Below are 22,869 nucleotides of genomic sequence, written 5' to 3'. Positions count from 1 at the left end.
TTGAATACTGACATAAACTGTTGAGCTAAGTATGAATGAACGGATCCATGTGAGAAAAACATGAATGTCCAGTTAAAGAATACGGGATTCCCGTATATGGAATGTTCCATATACGGAAAAAATGTTTCAGTATACGCCCGTATATTAGGAGTACACGGAACCATTTTCCGCAGTGTTAACATTCTAAAACATGAATCTGGCATAAAAGGATAAAATTGCTTAAAGTTATTAGATTCATCACTTTTTGTATCATAATTAGGAATTTCCATTATATAATAATATTACATTATCTTACATTATTTTACATTATTTTACAATATCTTACATTATTATATAAATGCAATCAAAACTTAATGAAATAAGAATACGAAAAAACTTAGTCGGGCAAAAGGTAAGAGCTCTTAGAGATGAAATAATCAGAGAAAAAATAAAAAAAAGCTACTGGTTGAGAAATGTATAGTAAACCAATGACGGAAGGAATAGAAAGTCAAAAAGAACAATTATCAAAGGAATTAAAAGCATTACCTGCAATAAAACAACAATTAGAATCACTCGGTGGTGAAATAAAAGACATACGAACATATCAAGGTTTACCACAGCTATTTCAAGAATCGCAACCATTATTACCATCAAAACCGGCTCCCTATACACCAATAGATTGGGGAGATGAACCTGTTCGAGAGATGTTTAAAGGTCATAGGAATGGTTTTTATTTTTGACATTTTTCTTTACATATCACCTTTCTATGTCTAAAAAACAATATAAAAGTATTAATTTATGTTTGTTTATCTTTTTATTATATGTTTTATACCAACAAAAATAGTGCCTTCCCAAAAAAATTACATGGCTTACTTCCCCTGAATACTCTCGAAAAGGTGTGCGTTTTATCTACATATTGTAATTTTCACAAGCGATTATCACCGATTATCACACGTCCGGAACTTGTAACTTGCAAACTAAAAAATAAGGAGTACCAATTAAATAATTATAATGGATATTGAGTTTGATGAGGAATTAGACGGCATTGAGGAGATTGATCATACTGATGTTGATTCTGTACGGCCATACATGTACGAACCGGCGGTACCTGTTACGGCCGAAACTGATTCAACTGACACTGAATCAGAGAGCGATGTTGATCCCCTAGAACGTTCTGGCACAGATCCTAACGAATGGTGAGCTCTTTCTTAAGATTTTAAATGAATTATTAATTCTTTTCATCATTACAAATCTCAGCCTTTATAGAGAGAAAACGTATTACCCCACCCACTTTCGAAACTATCGTTACCGTATGACGAATTACATGGCGGCATTTACATAACAATTTAGTCAAGCTTTTTTTTCAAAGTAATGTATACTTTTAAATTTTGAATTAAAAATGCATTGCATATATTCTTTAATAAATGACTATATAATAACAGCTAAATTCATTTTCGTATTGTATTTTCCTGGCTGAATCTACAATAGAACAATTATTTGACTGGCATATTAACATCGTTGTAAAATGCATATCTTTTTGCTTGGCATTTTTAGGTGCACATGTGGTCTCTGTTCTCGAATGCCAACATTCTTGGAATCAGGATGCTGTCAGGAGAATGACATAGTGAAGTCAAAAATGGAAGATCTACACTGTATTACTGAGCATGAAGGCTTTATTGCAAATTGTCTCAACATTCATGACTTAGAGGCCTCGTATTACGAGTTTGTGGAGAATGAGGGTTACCCTTTGGAAGGCCAACTCATACATGAGTAAGTAAATTTGAAACCATGCACTGGTGTCAAGGTGGAATACAATTGAAGTCCCTCAACCACATAAATTTTTAAAAGCTTATAATCTGTGCCTGCCCTGGTTGTTTCGACCCAGGTTGTTTACATCAAGCTGTAATTGATATGTGTGACAAGTAAGAGTATATCGACTTCTTTTCGATTCTCCTGATATCAGGTGAAATTAGGTAATTTCTGATACATGTATTAACTTTCAAAAGTTGAATTTACTAATTGCATTTTGGACAATGTTGTCTAAGCACAAGCACAACAATATTCTATACAGGTTGTTAACTACCTCATTACAAATTCATAACCAACCACTATATTGTACAGTATGAAATAGTTATCAAACATGTTATCTGTTTCAGGACGTACCGCTATCTGGCCTACAGAAGGTTTGTGAGATGGATTTTTCACACATTGCCAAAGAAGATGCGGAAAGTTCTACCAGCTTGTGTGGTTACCAGCATAAGGACAAAATTTCCATCGGAGACGTACTGTGGTTTCAAATACCCTACGATGTAGAACTTTTCAGTGTCAGTTTGTGATTTACTTTGGATTTATTTCAGTTATTTATCTATTATTGAATTGTTTTTCAAAGCCATTACAAATACAGATCAGCACAGATTTCTGTTGTTATCTCTCATCATTGTCCTTTTTTTAAAGGACAAAAGGCCATGATCATTGATGTCATTTTATACTGAATACATAAAAATACCAACTTCCCCAAATAAATCAGACGTTGAGGACGAATGATTTCAGACACAATGTCTTTTATCAAATTATCACGGAGAACATATGCCCTGACCTGGGATCGAACTCGTGACTCTACCATCCGTAGACCAGCACTGTGTACCAAAAATTATTTAAATTGGTAAAGCCTTTCATGAGTTATCGTCTGGAAACCTTGAAAACCAACGGACCAAGAAGCTCACTCCTATATACCCCCCACACCAGTTTTGTGGGGGTATTGCTATCAAAATGTGTCAAATCATCCTTTGAAATAAGCTGGGTCCATGCCAGGATTACACATCTGCATCAAGTATAAAGAGAAATAACACATTTAAAAATTTCACAGTTTACTACATCAAAATCACAGCAATATTGTAGATATATATGTGTCCATAAATCACAGTCTGACATATAATGTTATAAAATATACAAGATAATAAGGTAATAACATTCTGAAACACGTACCATTATTATATACAAGGGAGTTAGTTTGGCCAATATTGATTATCTATGTACATAAACAAAAAAGTTTCAAGAAGATCCAAACAAATGAGACTTAAATCTAGTGACCCACATTAACAGCTATGTAACCCTTTAGTAAAGTGTTAGAAGTTTCAGAGCAGTATATCAAAAATTTCAGACAAAATATGGAATGGTATGCGAAATTTAACTAATTTATATGTCAAAAAGGGCCATAGCTGAGCTCATGTCCTTGTCATAGTCATGTAGGTTAATAAGTGGTAAAAGTTTCAAAGCCATATGATTAAAATATGGACTGGTATGAAAATTCTAACTGTTTATCAAATGCAACAAGAGTGTCAGAATGTTATGTTTATGCCAGCCTACATTAAGTCCAACAAGAATGTCGCAATATATGCCGGCCTACACTATCCAATTGTAAAAAGTTATACAAGTTATTTATAGTACCAACAAAGAGAAGTTAAATCCTAAACTAGATGCCCACGGGCAACATGTCGAGCCCGCCAGCTGTCTAAGGCCACACAAAAATCCTTTCCAGTAGAGATAGGTCAAAAAACACCTCAAAATTGGCTGTAACATGCATATTGTACTACAGAAAAGTGGTCTTGATTTTTTCCCTACGACCAGTAATAAAAAAGTTACAAAATAAGCTATTTATAATAACAACAAAGGGAAGTTATTCTAGCCTGTTGCACATGACACTCCATCTCATGACAGTGAACAATTGTGCCAAGTCACACCAAAATTCCTCCATGCATGAAAAAGAAATGCTCCGGACAAAGTCATTCTTGTATCTGACCTTTGACCTCTAAGTGTGACCTTGACCTTTGACCTAGGGTGCAGGGTATTGTGCATGACACTCAGTCACATGGTTGTGAACATTTGTGCCAAGTTACAACAAAATCCCTCCATGCATGAAGAAGAAATGCTCCGGACAAAGTCATTATTGAATTTAACCTTTGACCTCTAAGTGTGACCTTGACCTGAAGGATAGGAACCTGCAGTTTGCGCAACACTCCGTCTCACTGAGGTTAACATTCATGCCAAAAATAAACAAGATTGCTCCATGCATGTCAAAGTTATGGTCCGGACGGACGCAAGCACATACACCGAACAGCCAGTTGAACAACTATGTCTTCGCTTCCGCAAGCAGGCTCGACAAAAAATTATTCTAAAGAACAAAAGTCCAAAATACAGCTTAACATTTTAACATGCATGCTGCAACACAGGAAAGTGGTATTGATTTTTCGCTACAGTCAGTAATAAAAGTTACAATATAAGCTATTTATAGTAAAACAAAATTAAGAAAGTTTGACAACATGGTTGCGTCATTGTTGTGAACATTTGTGCCAAGTAACATCAAAATCCCTCAGAAATATTCCGGACAAAGTCATTCCTGAATTTGAACTTTGGCTGCTATGTGTGACCGTAGACATATTGACCTGGTTTTTGCTTGCGATAAAAGTTTTAAAGCTAAATGTCAGGCAGTTTGCCAATAGGCTACTTGAGTCAAATGACTGCTTAATACAGGTGACCAACAGGGCATGTTCAAAAGTATTCATATAAGAATAAATGATTCAAACATATATAAAGATGAAAATTTACACTAGAGAAAAATATTTACAGTAAATGGTTCCTAAATGTATTGCTTTGGACTTTTCCAACAGCAAGAATCATATCATACTACTTAAATTTAGACTCATGTTACAGACATACTGCTACTAGGCAGTGCAATCAACTATCTATAAAACCTGTCACAAAAATAAGCAAGACTGTTGTAAATGTAAGAAAGTCTAATTGAAAATAGTGATTATATATGCAATAGATACCAAAAACAAGTATTTTTGTTTAGTCTAGTCATTGTAATTCTGCATGATTGATAAACACCGCATCATTTATAGGAAAACACAGTATTGGTAAAACTGGCATATGGAAAGGAAAACAAATCTTTGTAAAGCATGATATTTTGTACATTATCTGGTGTTTTCATTTACACAAGAGCAACATGAATTTCTAACCTTGACATAAGTATGTCCATACAAAATGTGGACACTTGTAATATTTCCTATGACATTGCATCTAATGAAAACTGGCAGAGCTCATAAATCAGAGGGAAATATATGAAAAATATGATCAATGATCTACACATTTTATGTGACAATATTATATGACAATATTTTCATTTACAACTGTGAAATGGTTACACTACAGAAATACAGTCCGGTAGTTAACAGTTCCTACTATAAGTAAGTCCCTCCAGAATGCGACAACAGGCAAATGACGTCTGTTTTCAGCTGTATGCACTATGCATTTAACATAACTAATGATTAAATCTAGATATCCTGTTTTGAATTAACTCAGTCTTTGATTGCTTGTACGGGGTGCTCTGTGCTAATGGAACTGGGCAAACCCTACTTCCGTCTCCTGCACTGGGCCATGAAGTTTCATCTTGTAGTCGACGCTCTAGTGCAACACTGTGGGTCTCTGCGGTTTCCCTGCAGAACAGAACTTCTGCCATCAGTTCATCTACATAATCTGTAAAAGAAGATATTATAAATACATCCGCACTAAACATGTTTACATGATCACAGGAATAGCATTTGATAAAAAGAACTCCCATATTTAGACTGAAAATGCAATGACAGCTCTGGTTGTTAAAGAAGCTAGTCAAAATGTCATAGCATGTGGGTGACAGCGGTCTTCTGTGCTTGAAGTGAAGCAATATGTATGGGAAGAGTTACGGTTCTTGGTCTTCCAAGACTGCTACTAATGATACTTTCAAAGCTTAACCAAAGTCAACAATAATAGTATTTATGTTTCACAAAAGGTGATTTAAAATGTGTATGGTCTCTGCAATGCTTTCATTACTTTTTTAATGCCCTATACATGTTTACTGTGTATGCATAGTCTTTTATCTGATTTATAGTAGTACTGCTAAAACATCAATTTACATACCATAAGTCATTTCAACCTTGACCTCTTTAGCAACACCTGTGTCCCGACCTCTAGGATATGATACCGAAAACTGCAGTGATCCATCTTTCTTTGTTGCTTGTGCTCGGTTGGCATTTTCATTGAAATGTAGGGAGGCAATGCACAACCTGTAAAAAGGTATTCTCATGTATCAATACTACTATAACTGTTTTTGCTTTGGCTTTTTTAATGTTTCCTTATATAAAATTTCATCATATCTATGAGCTTACTATTTGAAAATTGAAGTAAAATAAAACTCATATTTATATTTCTAGATGCAACTATGCATTCAGCATTGCTGAACCAAAACAACATTTATACCCCTAGCTGACAAATATGACCTAAGCTCTTAATATGAATTTTTTTAAAAGTCTCTCTTGTTTTATAGTTGGCAGAGAATTTGTAGATCAGTCAAAGAAATGTAACCATTCCCATCTTTCCTTCATGAGTTGCTTAATACTGACAACAGCAATGCATCAAAAATCCTACTCTTTACTGATATCACATGTTTGACGTCGCAGGAGTTTAATAACACTGGTGTAATAAAGCTTCGACATCAACGTCTTATAGTATAGGAGACGCTGGACAGACTGACTTGTTTTTGTAGTAAAACTAAAGAAAGTGGATTTTTTGATGTCTTGACAGGAAAGCTAACGTGTGATAAATAGGATGTAACGTGTGACTTTCCACATTCAATTTATTAAACTCATTGAATAAAATTGATAAAATGCTCGGCAGAGCCTCGCATTTCAATATTTTATTCAACTTGTTTTATAAATTCAATGTGAAAAGACACTCATGTAATATCCTCTATGTATTACATATTTTAAGTTTTCTAAAAGCCACGGTACCTTGCTTCCATCTGTGGATGGTCGTAATGGACAAACTTGTGAGCAAATTGACAGACAACTTTATGGAACGCTTCTAAAGATGATGTCTGCTCAGCCGGTGACAATTTGCCTATATCTTTCAACAAGTGCTTACTGGCAACTATTTTTGATGTCTCCTGATAGGGTCTGTAACCTAAAAAACAAAGGAAGGCAATAAGAAACTTTAAACATCAAGTTGGTGCAGAAGCCTTCAATGCACCTGCCTGTTTTGTGTAGTTTTCTTTTCCAGCAGGTCCCTTTCACTTTTGACTCGGTGACATAATACTTTTGACATATAAACAGGGCATGTATTGCATGGTAGTACACAATTTCATAAATAAGTTGTGTTTTACGGCAAATCGGCACAAAAACGTCATATATCGACAAGGTACAGTTTCAATTTTTGTTTGACAGGAAATAAAACAGGTTGTGTTAATAAATCAAAAGATACAAATAAAAAAAATATTTATTTCAGTACTCTTTATGACCTAGATGAGTGTACTTAGGCAATGTCAATTTTTAGCCTGAAAAACTAGATTCTACTTTCTTCAGCACCGACTACAAAATCTGTATGACATATAATGATTTTATAAAAAACCTTTTTTCATCCAAAGCCTGTCTTCTAGGATATCATGTAAACACTCTGGAAATCTTTCCCCATGACCAGTATGGATATTTGGTATATGATTTAGTATGGACAACCACTTGTCTGTTAGGAGTTGCTCATCACCATCACTTGAAGCAGCACACCAGTATAAGTGGTTACTTATGGAGCGGGCCCATTGCTGAACTTTCTCGCAGCCTTTCTTTTTCCCCACAGCTTGTAGCTTCTTGAAAATTCCTGTAAAAGTGCATATAAAAGGAACTATTATGAGATATCCAACTATGATGTATGAAATGCCATTTATGATAATGTGGACAGGTTGCGTGAATACTGCTCATTGCAAGCAAGATGGTCCAAAGTGCTGTCGTACCAATATTATTCTTGTGGTTCCAGTCTTACTACAATGCGAGTTGTGATTTTTTTTATTAGGAAGCCCGCTCCGGTACAAATACCATAATTGGGTGTAGTGATGTCCTTTAAATGATTTAAGTTGGCATCAAAATTTTTGTCAGCGATATTAACCCTGATACGTTTTATGTAGAAATGTCCTGAACAGTTCAGCTTATAATAAACAGTTATGGAGTTTACACAGATTTTATACTCTGCCCAGAATACGGTGACCTTTAAAAATCTATTTTCCTATTGAATAGAAGTATTCTTGTTTACACGTTATTTAACTTTAAGGAGGTAGGATACCTTGTTACAAGGGTAAATTCAAATTAGTTGAACCGCAGCATGTTTTTGTATTTCGTGTAATATGAAGGTTTAACTGCTACAATCTAAATTTCGTTTGTCCCTGTCCCTTCAAGTTCAATTTTTATCCAGGTTTGAAGAACATGACCCTCCAAAGGTATTTCATATTGAAAGAAGAAGGAAAATACGGATATTTAACACTTTTCAGTGTATTTTAGTTTCATTGATATCCGTAGAAGTCTGCATAATTGATAATTTTACTGGTATGCACGTTATCTTCCTAATATAAGCTTAAAATGTATATGTCGCGGGGCTCGTGTTTCCATGGTAACGCATTTTCTCTCATTTTTAAACAACTATGTATAAAAATAGGGGTTTTCGACGGCTTCAGTGCCATTCTGTTAATGACCAACATGAAATATTTGGGTAATATTATTAGCAAAATACCAAGCACTTTACATGGTACCCTATTTTTCTTAAATTTTAAAGTAACCATGGCAACAGAGATGTTTAAAATAGCTTATATCTTGCTGTTTGTCGTAATTTCTTAAAAAAAAATACTGAATAAGATTGTCTTTCTAGTTGATGTAGCTTTAAAACATATTATTTCTAACGTAGGTTACATTTTCGTGTTATTTGCATTTATTCAAACAAATTTCACAGCTTAGAATACGTACAGCAGTACCCCTCGTCTGCCATTTTTCATGGAAAAATCGTTCAGCGTGCTGCTATTATTCTCATGGATATTGTTGAAATGAAAATAAAAAGCCGAAGCTGTGTTTCTTAAATAGACCAGTGTCAACGCTTTTGAATTTTACATTTAGATACATAGGTCACGGGCTTCGTTTCCATGGTAACATCAATTCATTTCAAGAAACCACAATTTTCTACTGAAATTTGAACAATTTTAGATCTTAGTTTTAGTATGTAAGTAACAAATTATCAATGGAACCTGAAAAATAGGTATTACAAATCAAACTGCTAGACTTTTTATTTGAAAATGGCCGTAACAAGTAACCTTTCACCCAACTATATTCCAAATAACATTGGTTGCCATCATCCATTTTCTTACATTCCGCATAACATTTCAATATAACTACATAAAAGAAGCAAAATATTGATTATTATTCTGAGCAAAAGACTCATAAAAAATATTTCAGCAAATAATGGTTATTTGAAAATAGTTAAAATAAAGAAAATGTACAGAATTACGTACTTTCAAGATAAAAGCTATTAATTTTGCGCGGTAACTGACACGTAACGTCATGACGTCAATGACGTCATTTTAAGACAACATTGTTTTGAAGCGTTTCTGCGGCAATTTATTCATTATTTCTGCATTATTAAACCATAAAGCATCAGATCGAAGACAAGTTCATGATTTGTTTTCAGAAGAATGAATATACAAACACATTTAGTTTGTCGTAAACGTCGTCGTAAATCGTCACGTTAGCTTCCGGTTGGACATGCGCACATAGAAATATGAAGGTAACCTACCTCCTTAAAATATTAATCAAGTTACCTTTTGCGACATGCCACACATCAAACCAATGTCTAATTGTTGGCTGTTCCCTCATGTACTTTTTCACTTGCACATGCCTATCTGTAACAAGGTGAGACACACGGATACCCACATCTGACATATAACGTAAACAACGCTTTAATCCCTCCAACTCCATCCAGTACGAGTTCTTCACTTCGTTACTCTATGAAAGAAAATGAAATGTTAGAACTTGAAAAATTGAAACAAATATAAATTACACTCTCTTTTATCCTACAACCTTTAGGCAGTAACTGAAATAAATAAATCAGATTTTTAGATGTTCTGACATATGTACAACTAAGGACTCTCTGTTATTGCATACAGTTATATTTTATTACACTATGAATTATAATCTCAATTTTATCACAATGACAGTCAAGAACAAGTTTCTGTTAAGTGCCATTTTTAACAGACTTTAAAATAGAGCATATCTCTAAAAATTGTTTAAAGTTGTGGTAAATTAATTTTTATTAAACAAATATAAATTACAGCAGGAGTGAAATACTTAGCAGATTATGATTAATCAAGTGAAATGTACATGTACCTAGACAAACATGCAAACGATATGATTACCTGCACTAACTGACAATCCAGTATCTTGTTTGTTTCTAAGTCCATAACACTATATGACCCATATTTTGCTGTATGTCCAGGCGAATCACACCGTGCATCACCACCTAGTTTAACTGTTCTACCAGCTTTACTAATTGTGTCAGCCAAACGAGCTTGGTGTGAGGTCCATACTGACATTACACTCGGCACATAGTAAATCCTCTGATATACACTGAATGCGCGTTCACAAAAAGTCTGTATTCCAGCAAAGGCCATCATTTTAAGGGCCTTACCTGGGCTCAGTCCCGAGAACAGAATTGCGGCACCTAGAATTAAATTCCCAAATGCCATGCTACCAGACATTGGCTGACTTGACCACTCCTCATTCTCAACACAAGTGGAACACGTTGTTGTGACTTTTACAAAAGTACCACTGACATATTTTTCCATGATCAATTCTCTATTACATTTCCTACAAAGCCTGAACAACTTATCTAGTTCTGTTTCAAACACAATGAATTTTCTCTCCTTAGCTTCATTTACATGTTCTTGCTGAAAACTTTGCTCACTTAAAGTACTGTCATCCAGTGGCAGCCATTCTGGGTCTTCCTTCGATTTGTAGGAGTACATACTACTGTGTAATGTAGAGTCCATATCACGCCTGTCTGCTTCTGGTACCGAAAGAACCACATCAGTCTGTACTTCTCTAGTACACATTTTGGGATTTTCTTGGACAGCTGCATGCTTGCGTTTCTGTTGAAAGAAAAAGAGAGAGAATAATAATAATTAATGGTCATAACTATCGAAATAGTAGCCAAATGAAAAGTACATTATTTATGGTTGTTTTCTCACGAAGGTTCTTAATCTGAGAAACATTCAAGCATATATTCTATCAATAGTACTTCATCAAGCATTTTTATCTGTGAAGTAAATCAGGCTAATAATGTTGGAGGAGGTGGGCGTTGAACAGCTTTCTATATACAGCAAAACTATCAAAAACTGTAACTGTGGTAAAAATGGTCGCAGAATAATGAATATATCCTTTTTTTATGGTCATCTGCACATCAAGCTTATTCATTTGTGAATGTTTGAATCAAATCCGGCTAATAGTGTGGGAGGTGGGTGACACAAGATATGGGGCTACACAGACAGCAGCAATGCTGTATGCCCCACCCTGACACATAAAAGCAGGGGAATAAAAATGTACAACTTACAACAAGGTTATATGGAACCTGGCACTGCACAGAAAACATCTCAGTCTTCTTTTTGCTCTTACATGTACTCACACCCGATGATATCTCATCTACTGGTCCGTTGGAAGTGCCAGCTATTTAAAAAGAAAAAAGACATCTTATATCATAAAACATGTATTATGTTTGAAAATAAGGCCAAAATTAAAAATATGTTTGTTTGCTGTCTCCCTACCTACCCACTTAAAATGCTGCTTCAAAAAGTAGAGTTGGGAGACAGCAAACAAAGACTTTTTTAAATGTGGCCTAATTTTATTTTTTTAAGGATAATTGTGATATTTGTTTTGGGTAGTCAATAATCCAACCACCCTTTCTTACCAAGTTAACATTCTATTTTACATTCTATTTGATTTTCACGTAATTATTTAGATTTGTTTGAACATCTGTTCATATTTCTAACCGGACATACTGTGAGACAATTCTCTATGTATATTTATGGTAGCGTTTTTAAAGTTTGTGATTCGAATTTAAGTACAGGGTCGTCTCCATGTAAGTGGTACATGTACACCAATACTATGTAAAAATAATGATAATACACAATATTTCAGCGCGACAACATATTTAGTGTTTTGTTACATGTGTCTGTGTCAGAGCAAGTTTACTATCGCCATCAACAACTCATTTTATATTGGTGATTGTTGATTTTTTTTACAGCATATGGCTTACCTAGAGTCATTAGAGACTGAATGTCCACAGGTGATGTATCATATACTGGTATGTCTGGTTCACACAGTCTATCTGTATCATCTTCTTCAGCCTGTGCTGCTACATCTGTAATTATTCAGGAACAAAGGTACATGTGTTGTAATGAAAATACAGCACTGATCAGCATTTTTGCACAAATCTTGATAGTGTAAAATTTCCATTCTGTTGCAATTTTCAATAGGAAACGTCCTCTTTAAATTGATAAGAAGTGTCTTTTTTTGCCCTGTTGAAAACTTTGTGGTTTTAATTTTGAAAAGTCCTGTTGTTTTACTCTATGAGCTGCTTATTCCAAAGATGTCCTCTTCAAATTTAACATCAGAATTTGTCTCATTAGTCATAAATGAGAAATATGCAACACAACTAATAAGATTTAAAATAGACGATTATTATCTGACTGCATCTCAAGTGATTGAATCAAAGTTGGCGGGTCACTTTTTAATTCGGGTAAATAAATTTTATAAAGACTAATATTCATTATTGTGAATAAATACCTTGAGAACTCTGACAACCATGTTCACTCACAGCTTCGTCATTTCCGGTTTTTCGAGCCACATACTCAACCTGAAAACCATAAACATCAAACTGTCTTATTTTGTTATCAAAATCCACAATAACTAAAGGTAAGATCTGCTCGACTATTTTCATCGGATCCTTACATGCTCGCTGAAATGTTCTGATTTGAACCAGCATGATCATAATTGACAGTATTTATTCTGGAACTTCCGTCATGTCTGAACTTAAACATGCATAAAAATTTCTGATTGGGAATCATTTGGGAGCGTTTTCTTGTATATGTACAAAAACCGATGTCTATGTTATATTCACATCCTTGATAATAAATTCATGTAGACATGGAACATTTAATTTCCGTACTGACCTTTTTTGAATGTATATCATCCGAAAACATTATTGGCAGTGGCTAGCAGTCCGGTAATCAATATGGATTAAACGGTATTTACAAAGAGGAGACTAAACTAATAAAAAAACGATAGACGATATCTTATTAATTTTGTTCTCATATATCGTTTGTCGTTTTACAGAAATAATCCCGGGAAAAATACAATACATAAATGATAAATAGCAATTTGCATCCCGTAATTGGAAACATTTATCAAATTCCAGTTTTTTTCACGGGAATGTCGGATTAATTTAATGCTTGAGTAAACAACTACCATAAATTGTTGTTAAAATTTCATATTCAAATTTACATTGGATTATAAATAAACGCGAATAAATAAAATCATAAAATAAAACTTGTACCAGCAACTTCAAGACAACTAGTCTAAGCTTTTACCAGTAATTACTTTACACACTGGTGACATATGTGTGTACTGATTACCAGACCTCAGGACTCCGGGTCTTGAGCCAGAGATCCTGTTGCCAGACACCTGGTCACTTCAAAGTATAGGCCAATTAATTTGACCCGATCTTACGATATATCGAGATATTTTTGCATACGGGAAATTTCCCCACTCGCGTTAAATACTTGAAAAACAAAAATAGTGGCAGCAATTTCCAATGAAATTTTCATCACTGCTGACGCTTAACATGCAATATGTTGAAATGCAGATTATTTCACGAATTGGCCATCAATTCAATTAAATTTAAAGTGTATCAAAAGGTGATTCAATTCCATTTACCATGCATACACAAAAATATGCACAAGCAATAAAACCAATAATTTTACATGACTGTGTATTGTGATTTATCCTCCATTATTTTGGTCCTTTAGTTGAGGGATAAACTTAGATTGCCAGTCACTAATATTCAACAATCTGAACGTCGAATCTTTTTTTTTGACTGGTAATATTCTCTGCTATTCAGAGGGTAATCAATTGTTCATATGTATCAAAATGAAGCAGTAACACTTCTTAAATATCTAACGAACTGTGAAGAAAAAATATTTACCTCCAATGATTTTCTCTTTTTTACTTCTGGTGCAGAATCATGCGCAACGGTTTGCGAGTCAACTTTCCGCTTTGCTTCCGAAACAGAGGACACTAATGAAGGTACAGATTCTTTCCTTAGTCTAACAAGACATGAGGTCTGTCCCACTGCTTTAAGTAGGGCCGGACTCCTTTCAAACTGTTTTTCATCGAAATGAAGTTCACATATTCTTGCCGACTTGGCAACTTCACTTTTCCCAATGAAATTCAACCACTTTGTCCTTAGATCTGGCACCTTAGGAAACGAATGGAGTGAAATTCCATTCCTGCGAGTCGCCCCACAGCCTTCAACAACACATTTAGCCATTACTTTCCTTAATAATCCAATTTTTCCACAGAGTCGATGAGTAGCGATAGCGTTTCCCGTAAAAAAATACAATATGGCGCGGGTTAAAGGTCGCATGATACGTTTTCAGCCAATCAACGAGTATGAACAGATGACGTCATCTGTGCATGGTCAAGGGAAGTAAGTCAGTCAGGATTTCTCGCACCTGGGCACGACAGCAATAAAAATGTCATTAAAAGCAACAAAAATAAAAACGCATGATCTGAATTAAGCTTTTTATTACATTATCATGCCGTGATCAAAAAAATATGTTAAAATCAGGTTTTTTTTCATTTTTTCGATCTTATGACCTTTAAACAGGATGAATTTCAGAAATTAGAAGATTATGGAAGAGAAAAGATGGGAATATCCGAAAAACCGGTACCAACAAATGATGAATCAGAAGAATTTGGGGCAAATTCAGATATAAATATCAATAAAGATGTATTATCAAAAAAAAGAGGTTACCAAGAATTTAAAGAACTTTACTCATGATATAAATAAATATAGCGGAGAAGAACCAGATGAAATAATTGAATTTACAGATGCAGAACCTATGGCTGCAGGCGAGTATGTTTCGGAGTTAGAATCAGACAGAGAAAATCTTAGACAATACAATGAACGTTTATCAAAAGTGATTAAAGACTCAGAGGTATTTGGAAAGGGAATAAGATATCATAATCCATATAAAGTTTTACCAAATGGACAATATGGTAATTTAATTATTGATCTTAATAAACTTTATAGTCAAAACAAATTGGTTGCAAAAAATAAAAACACTGGAAAAGAAGTTATTAATGTTATGGTAGATAATGATTTAATTGATTTGATTAATAAAAGATATAACAATAATAAAAATATACAATACTTTCTAGAAAAATATTCAAAGAATTAACAGAAAAATCAGGATTACCTATCAATAAAAGATCTATGAAATTTAAAAATGTAATTAGAGGAGAAGGTTTTAATTCAAATCTTTGTCCATGTAATCCAGAAGAATTGGTTAATGACTTAGAACTTATTTGTGGTTCAACTGATGCTGGAAATAATAATGAAGAACTGAAAAATGAAGGTATTAGCATAATTGATGAACTATTAAAAATAAATAAATTGTTACCAGAAAAACATTAAATGTTATATAAAAATTATTTTTCTTGAATATATAAATGGAACAAAATATAGTCTTAAGTTCTGAAACAGTTAAAGATGATAACAAAAATACTCAGAGTGATTTTACAATCAGATTTAGTCGCCGTTTAATTTTAGACAAAAATAAAACTTACGTTATCGGTTTGGATAGTATAAATACAATGACTTATTCTTGGCATAATATTAGTGATGAATATGATAATACAAGAATTCGTTATAATAATGGTAAAGATTGGAAAGATATTATATTTACAAATGGTTCCTACAGTTATACAGACATTAATAATTATATAAGGGAAACATTAAAAAAATAATGGTGATTTTGAATTTGATAAATCAGACATTGCCCCAATAAGTTTGGAATTTGATTTAAGTAGTTTTCAGATATAAATTTCAATTAAAGATAATTTTATATTGGATTTAAGAATGTCAAATTTTCATACATTGCTTGGATTTGAGAAAAAAGCTTTGAGAAATACTGAATGGGGAAATACAACACCAAATATAACTAACTCTATGGATACAATTTACATTCATTGTGATCTTATAAATAGTTCACTTGTTGATGGTAATTTTAGTGATATTATCTATGCTTTAAGTACTGCAGATTTAACAAGAGCTTATCCGTTTACAAAAGAACCAAACAGAGTCGGATATTCTGAAATTAATAAAAATGTTATAAATTCAATTAGAATATATATTACAGACGTATTCGGTAGAATAATCAATTTTAATGAGGTTGAAACAAGTTTTACATTAATTTTAAAAGAAATTAATTAATATATAATGTACAAGAAAGTTTATGATAAAAATAAAGGAATATTTATTTATGTTGATGCTCAAACCGGAGAAGAAATAATAAAAACTGGTAGAGATTCCATCTCTGGCACAGGCATCTTTGATACTTTAACAAATTTGTTTTCATCTTCTGTTGCATCTGCTGGAAAGAAAGCTCTGGAAACAGCAGGAAAAGCTGCACTTGAAAGTGGAACAAAAAAGATTGGAACGGAAGTCGGAAATTTAGCTGCTAATAAAATTACAGAAAAAAAGCAAAAGTTTAAAAAAAAACCTGTAACACCTGCTCCTCCGGTCAAGCCTCCCTATGAGCCTCAGGCTCGTACTGCTGTTGGTAATTTAATTGCTAAGGAATTACAAAAAACAAATTCAAATAACGCGTAAACGTATTAACAGATTAATTTATAAAAAATAAAAAAATATATATAATATACATGTTTAGAACAAAACAATATTGTGAAAGATACGAACTAACTCCTGTTCAATTAGATACACCTTTAATATCCGTCCTGGGTAATACTGTTAAACAACAAAAAAGTGGATATCACTGTACAATTAATGATAGAAGTTCATATTTTGATTGGTTTAATGGTTATTTTGAAGTAAGTTTTAAAGTTAATAAACTTGCTAATGGTAATAATTATGCTGATGGAGATCAAATTGCTTTAACTCCCTGAGGCCGATATCACAATATACATGCTGCGGCGAGAAAAGAATTACCACCTGACGTCGAAGAACATTATCTGATCTTATCATAATCACACTCGCATGCAGTCAATTGAAATCATGTACGGAAATATTATTAACATGGGTGTAAATCAAACTATACTTATAAAATATTCCTAGTTTGAATACATATTTATATATATCCACTTTCGTCCGTAACTTATATCCAAATACTGGCAAATAGAATAATAATTTCACTTCGAAACATTTACCATTTTTTAAACACCTATTGCGTTTAATAAATATTTGAACATTTCCGATTTTATTACTTTTTTTCACATGTAAACACATTAAATTCCAATAAATAGAAATACATTATTAACACAGAGTATTTACATCGGCATTACTCAAAATTAACACCAATTTTTGAGTGATATCGATGGTTTATTTTGATGTAAATTAATTACTAATTATGTACACAAACGTTGTGTGACACGCACTGAGACAGTTAAGTTGTAATATTTACACCCATCTTTGAAGAATTATTAAATTTGCAAAAAGCGTTTATTTACACACATTTTTATGTATGAAACATGTTTTGCTGTGTTATTTTTATGCATTTGAATTTAATGCGATGTAAGTGTACGAATCTTTCAGCTTTCTAAAACTTAACATTTTCCGACCATCCATTTCTCTGATAATGAAATTTCATCGTCGGAATCATCATCCGACGGAATTGATATGTCAAAATCAGCATGATAATAAATATTTTCTTCAATGTAAGAAAAATCTCTGGCAGCCGACATTATTTTAATCTTTTGAAATACAGTATGAACGAAACACAGAGGAGTCCGTCTTTTTTATTTCTTTTACCGCATATTTACAAACATTTATTTTAACAAGGAAACTAATTATTTGCATAATTAATAATTATAACATCTAAAAAATAATAGCCGGTATGCAAAATAATTTTGCTTTTATCAAGATTATCAAAAATTAAAAAGTATGTGACGCAATCAGCATGATCTCGGTGCCGCGACTATACTCGTCAATCGCCGTCCTGGGGAGTCCTGATAACGCGCGTATAGTCGGATATCGACGCTACCGGGGTAGAAAATATAGCGCCTTTAGTCGCATTTCGGCCCCAAGGAGTTAATTAATAATGCAGCTTCAATAATTGTTCAGCTAATAGTTAAACAAAATGGAAAATTGTCTATGATTGTAATAATTTATATAAGGTAATAAATGTAAAAAATTTAGTTGAACTATCTAATGCTTATGCAGAATCAACTGGAACAAACGAATTTATTTATTTAGATAAAACCGCCAGTGCTGAAAGTAGGGATGACCAAGCTGGATATAATAAAGGTTTTTTCAATCAAGAAAGGTATTAATCCAGGGTGGTAATAATGTAAATGCTAAAATTCCATTAAATAATTATTCATTTTTTCAGGGTTTGGAACAAAACATGTTACCACCAAGTCAAATACAAATAACATTACAATTAACAAATGATGATGAATTAATTTACAGAGCTAATGCTGCTGATGCAGGTAGGGTAATTGTAACTAAATTAATTTTGTGGGTTCCACGTTTAATTTTTAATGATTATGGACTTAATTTAATTTCTGAAAGATATAAGAATGCGAGGGGTTGAAATATCTCCGAGAAATGATAACACAGTCAACAGATACACAACAGAATAATATAACTTTTAGAATAACAGTTGGTGTAACAAAACCCGAACATGTGTTTGTTTATTTACAACGACCTGATAAAAGTAATTCACAAGAACATAACCCACATTTATTAGATACATTTAAAGTTAATGCAGCAAATAATAATTGTATGTTGGAATCTTGCCGTCTTGAAGTTGATAACGGTGTTTTTATCCCGAAACGGAATATACAAGTATACCTAGAATTTATGAAGATGTTCTTAATTATTATTATAAACAAAATAATGAAACTACTCTTAAATAGACTTTAAGTAACTTAATTTTCAAAATTTGTTTGGATTTGTTCATTTTAACTTAGAATTTAAAAAGGAAATAACTGCAGAAGATCCTAAGCATATTACATTAACAGTTAAATCAAATATTCCGCCAGCAGCTAATATCCGTGTTTACGCAATTGTATTGTACGAAGAAACAGTTGAAATAAATCCTGTTAGAAATGAACTTGTTATTGTTTAAATAAAATATAAATTTAATATATAATGGTATCAAATTATATTGAATATAATGTAAATTTAACAGATGGGCAAAAGAAAAACTTAGCAAAAGCTTACAATGACAAAATTCCACATACTTTTAGATTAAAACATGAACAATTACGTGGAAACTTTCCTTTGCTTTTAACAAAAACACAAATTAATCAAATTGAAAAATCTATTAAAAACAAAAAGGGATTAGAAATTACAATTTCCAAAAAGCAAATGTCCAGTCAAGGTCAAAATGGAGGATTTTTAGGAGCTTTGGCTGGATTAATAGGAAAAACAATTCTTCCAATGGCAGCAAAAATAGCTCCAAAAATATTAGCTCCTCTAGGCATCGGCGCTTTGTCAGGACTTGCCAGTACTAGTGTTAGTAAAATACTTGGAAATGGTATGATTTCGGTAGCTAATGATAAGAGAAACATGATAACATGATAACACCATATCTTACAGTTAATCAAAGAAAACAACTAGTGGGATCTGGAGTGATTAAATTAACACAAAAACAAAAACAAGACGGTGGGTTTTTAGGCATGTTGGCTGCTAGTCTTGGAATACCTTTGATTACATCTTTGTTAAGCGGTAAAGGTATACATATTGATTCTCAACGGAGACCTTACAGACGAATTCCTATAGTAAAAAAAAATAAAATTTTTAAACAAACCTATTTCTCACTTTGAAATTGAACAATGGGTTAAACAATTGAAAATTAAAAACTTTAGGGGTGTATTTAGTAGAAATAATTTACCAAAAACAAAATTAAATAAAGAATGTGGAATTATAAATTTGGACGACTCTGTTGGGTCTGGAACACACTGGGTTTGTTACTTTAATACTTTGTACTTTGACCCATTTGGACTTCCTCCGCCAAAAGAAGTAATTAATTACATCCCGGATATAAAATGCAATAATATACAATATCAAGACAAAACAAGTGTATTATGCGGTTACTATTGTTTATTTTTCATTAAAATGTTACAAGATAAAGTACCGTTGTATGATTTACTGTATAAAATACTAAAAATTAACAATGTAAAACAAAATGAACAAATAATTATAAATTACTTTTCAGTATAAGTTTAAATACCTTTACATTTTAAGCAAAATTCAAAACAGACCCACAGGATTCGACCTTAATGTTTCAATGTTGCAGTTAGAATTCTGTCTCATTAAATCTGTTTACTTGAGGCACCCTAGAAAAAAATTATATTTACAGTTTTATTTTGTGTTTTATAATTGTTTAACAATAGTTTGATGTTTCTTTTATCAAAATTAATGCTGTAATGAATTCTCGGCAAATGTTTTAGATAGTGGCCATCACATTGAAATTTGTCTCTACTTGAGCTTGACGAAATACAATAAATTATACAAAATTTACAAAAAACGGCACGGTAAAAGTTGTTTAAAATTTGCAACACAGTGCGAAACATGGGCAACTTTAAGAATATACCAAGCAAATGCCATTTTTTAAACATTACTATTAGGGGTCCAATACCTTAAGCTGAAATCACAACAAACTTAAGTAAAATCTTGAATTTAAGTCAAAATGTATACTTAAGATGCTTATGAATACGGCCCCTGGTTTCAAGGCTAAACTTAGACATGTCTCTGAACTTAAATGGATTAAATATCTACAAACAACCTTTCCATTAGCTTTAAATGATTACAGAGTAGAAGCCCAGTGTTTCTCAGTCTGATGTAAGACGGCATCTTGTCATAATGTATGAGAATAGAAATAAAGTGCGATGTTTTTGTATCAAATGACGTAAGGTCTAATTAATTATGTAAATGTATTATATGTTCTTTGTTTATTATACTTAACCTAATTGTATTTGGGCCAGTTTCTGTAAGCTCTCTAGTTTTTTGTTTTTCGATTTCGTATTCCAGAAATTTGGCAAAGCTTCATCTACTGAAGCCTTTAATGCACTCATTCTTTAAGCACGGATATCACTTTCTAACTCAATTTGATAAACCTTGTGCGTGAAAATTACGGAACCCTCCCTCTTTGAAACTATCATTGGCTTCGAATGAAATTGCACTCAAATGTTTCAATATTGACTGTCAGATTTTAGACATTTCCTTATATAACAGTTCTAAGTAAAAAAAGGCTTGCTGTAACACTCTTTCCCGATATGACGATTTATACAAAATGAAGGGACTAAGATAACCAGCTTATCTTAGCTACATTTCCACCGGCTTTCATAAGTTATAAAGTTAGTAAAAAAAATTTCTTTTCTGATAAGATATTATCAACCAATTGTGTTAACAACTTTAATTAATTTAATTTTAATTTTATATATTTTGATGGAAATATGATTTTTTTGCAAACATATCAGACTATAGACACGAAACGTATAAATGTAATACTTTTAAATCAAATGATATTTCTCAATAAATCAAGCCAATTAATGTTCCACTAAAAATGTTTTGGGTTCCAATAGATTCCTTTTATTGTAGATGTTGATGATTTTGACCTTTAGTGGACAACGGAAAGTTAAAATGTGACATACGTAACTGTCGCCACTCATATATGCCATCTTGGAGAACTAACAATGTTCAGTGAAAAAAACACCAACAATCGCATCGGTATGCTTTTAATATGAATAAAGCATGTTTACTGAACATGCAAGCATGACCGTTATAATTTTGTTGGATTTAATCTTGTTACTATTCCAAGTATCAGATGTTGAGAAACTGCCTCTTGCGGCATCACTGTAAAGATATCATCAGTTAGAAATTGTAGTTTATCGATTTTTTATTTGGGTGTGCTTTTTACAGAATGTATATACAAATAATTACCTGTAGATTTTGTATAGTATTTCGCAGTCCAAATATATTCGAGTTTCATAAAAAAAGGCGGTTTTCTAAAAATTACACGTACGTTACGTTGGTTTTATAGGTCACCAATTCAATTCCATATCTCGTATATTATTCTGCCTGACTAATGCACATATCATGCTAAATGACATTGCAAAGAACCTACTCGGTCATTTGATACAGAATCACAAAGATGAAACACACGTTATAAAACATAAGTTCAGAAGATTAAATAGAACGTTAAGTACATTAAACCTAGGATAGTGTACGGGTTTTGTTGCACTGTGGCGACTTCAAGACAATGGCTATTACATTTTAAATGCGTTTGTGTTTTGGATGATATTCTTTGCTGATATTATCGGTTTATATCAATTATTATATGTTCGGTTGCTAAAGTAATTCCAGAAGTAAATAAACACTGCGAACTGTATTCTTATAGCCCTTTATACATATTCAGGTACAACATGGGTATTAACAAATACCCCACGACAGAGAGATCAGAAATCAGACACAGGCTTGTCCGGCTAACTTAGCCTAGCTCGTTGCTAATACACAGCCTGGTTCTTTAACGTGCCCAGTGTATAGGACTGATACACGCAAGGATTGCCTGGGTTCCTGACCAGTACACCTCTAATTGGGTGGGAAACACTGAAAAGCGTTTCTGAAAATTCCCGAGTAGCTGCCGGGGATCGAACTCCCGACCTCAGGATTGGAAGGCCAGTGTGCACACCACTAAGCTATCCGTCCACCCTATAACATCAATGTACAAAATAATTATGACAGAAATTT

General features: G+C 33.0%; 2 protein-coding genes across 2 annotated transcripts; one reads left to right on the top strand and one right to left on the bottom strand.

The window, feature by feature from the left end:
- Positions 1–691: 691 nt before the first annotated feature.
- On the top strand, positions 692–2,388 carry LOC123562435 (P2X purinoceptor 7-like). The gene is made up of 2 exons (XM_045355075.2): positions 692–1,749; positions 2,136–2,388. Exons 1-2 carry the CDS (start codon positions 1,505–1,507, stop codon positions 2,290–2,292), a joined length of 402 nt encoding a protein of 133 aa, XP_045211010.2. The 5' UTR covers positions 692–1,504; the 3' UTR covers positions 2,293–2,388.
- Positions 2,389–2,835: 447 nt separating this feature from the next.
- Positions 2,836–22,513, bottom strand: LOC123562426 (uncharacterized). Its single transcript, XM_053550298.1, has 10 exons — positions 14,077–22,513; positions 12,660–12,729; positions 12,130–12,234; positions 11,428–11,540; positions 10,235–10,966; positions 9,641–9,824; positions 7,420–7,662; positions 6,804–6,975; positions 5,935–6,080; positions 2,836–5,514 (listed from the first exon to the last, which is right to left on the bottom strand). Exons 1-10 carry the CDS (start codon positions 14,515–14,517, stop codon positions 5,300–5,302), a joined length of 2,421 nt encoding a protein of 806 aa, XP_053406273.1. The 5' UTR covers positions 14,518–22,513; the 3' UTR covers positions 2,836–5,299.
- Positions 22,514–22,869: the final 356 nt, after the last annotated feature.

This window comes from Mercenaria mercenaria, chromosome 8 (assembly GCF_021730395.1).
Source record: "Mercenaria mercenaria strain notata chromosome 8, MADL_Memer_1, whole genome shotgun sequence".
Lineage (NCBI taxonomy): Eukaryota > Metazoa > Mollusca > Bivalvia > Venerida > Veneridae > Mercenaria > Mercenaria mercenaria.
Note: the sequence above shows the minus strand (reverse complement) of the source record. Positions and strands in the feature narration are given on the sequence as shown.

What these genes read in the sequence shown, in the direction of transcription:
- LOC123562435 (XM_045355075.2), top strand. Translation starts at nt 1,505, where the DNA reads ATGCATATCTTTTTGCTTGGCATTTTTAGGTGCACATGTGGTCTCTGT. An exon ending in GAAGGCCAACTCATACATGA is followed by an intron (nt 1,750 to 2,135) that starts GTAAGTAAATTT and finishes TATCTGTTTCAG; the next exon opens with GACGTACCGCTATCTGGCCT.
- LOC123562426 (XM_053550298.1), bottom strand. Translation starts at nt 14,517, where the DNA reads ATGCGACCTTTAACCCGCGCCATATTGTATTTTTTTACGGGAAACGCT. An exon ending in AGGTTCCATATAACCTTGTT is followed by an intron (nt 10,967 to 11,427) that starts GTAAGTTGTACA and finishes TTCTTTCAACAG; the next exon opens with AAACGCAAGCATGCAGCTGT. An exon ending in TGTGTGGCATGTCGCAAAAG is followed by an intron (nt 7,663 to 9,640) that starts GTAACTTGATTA and finishes GCACTTTTACAG; the next exon opens with GAATTTTCAAGAAGCTACAA.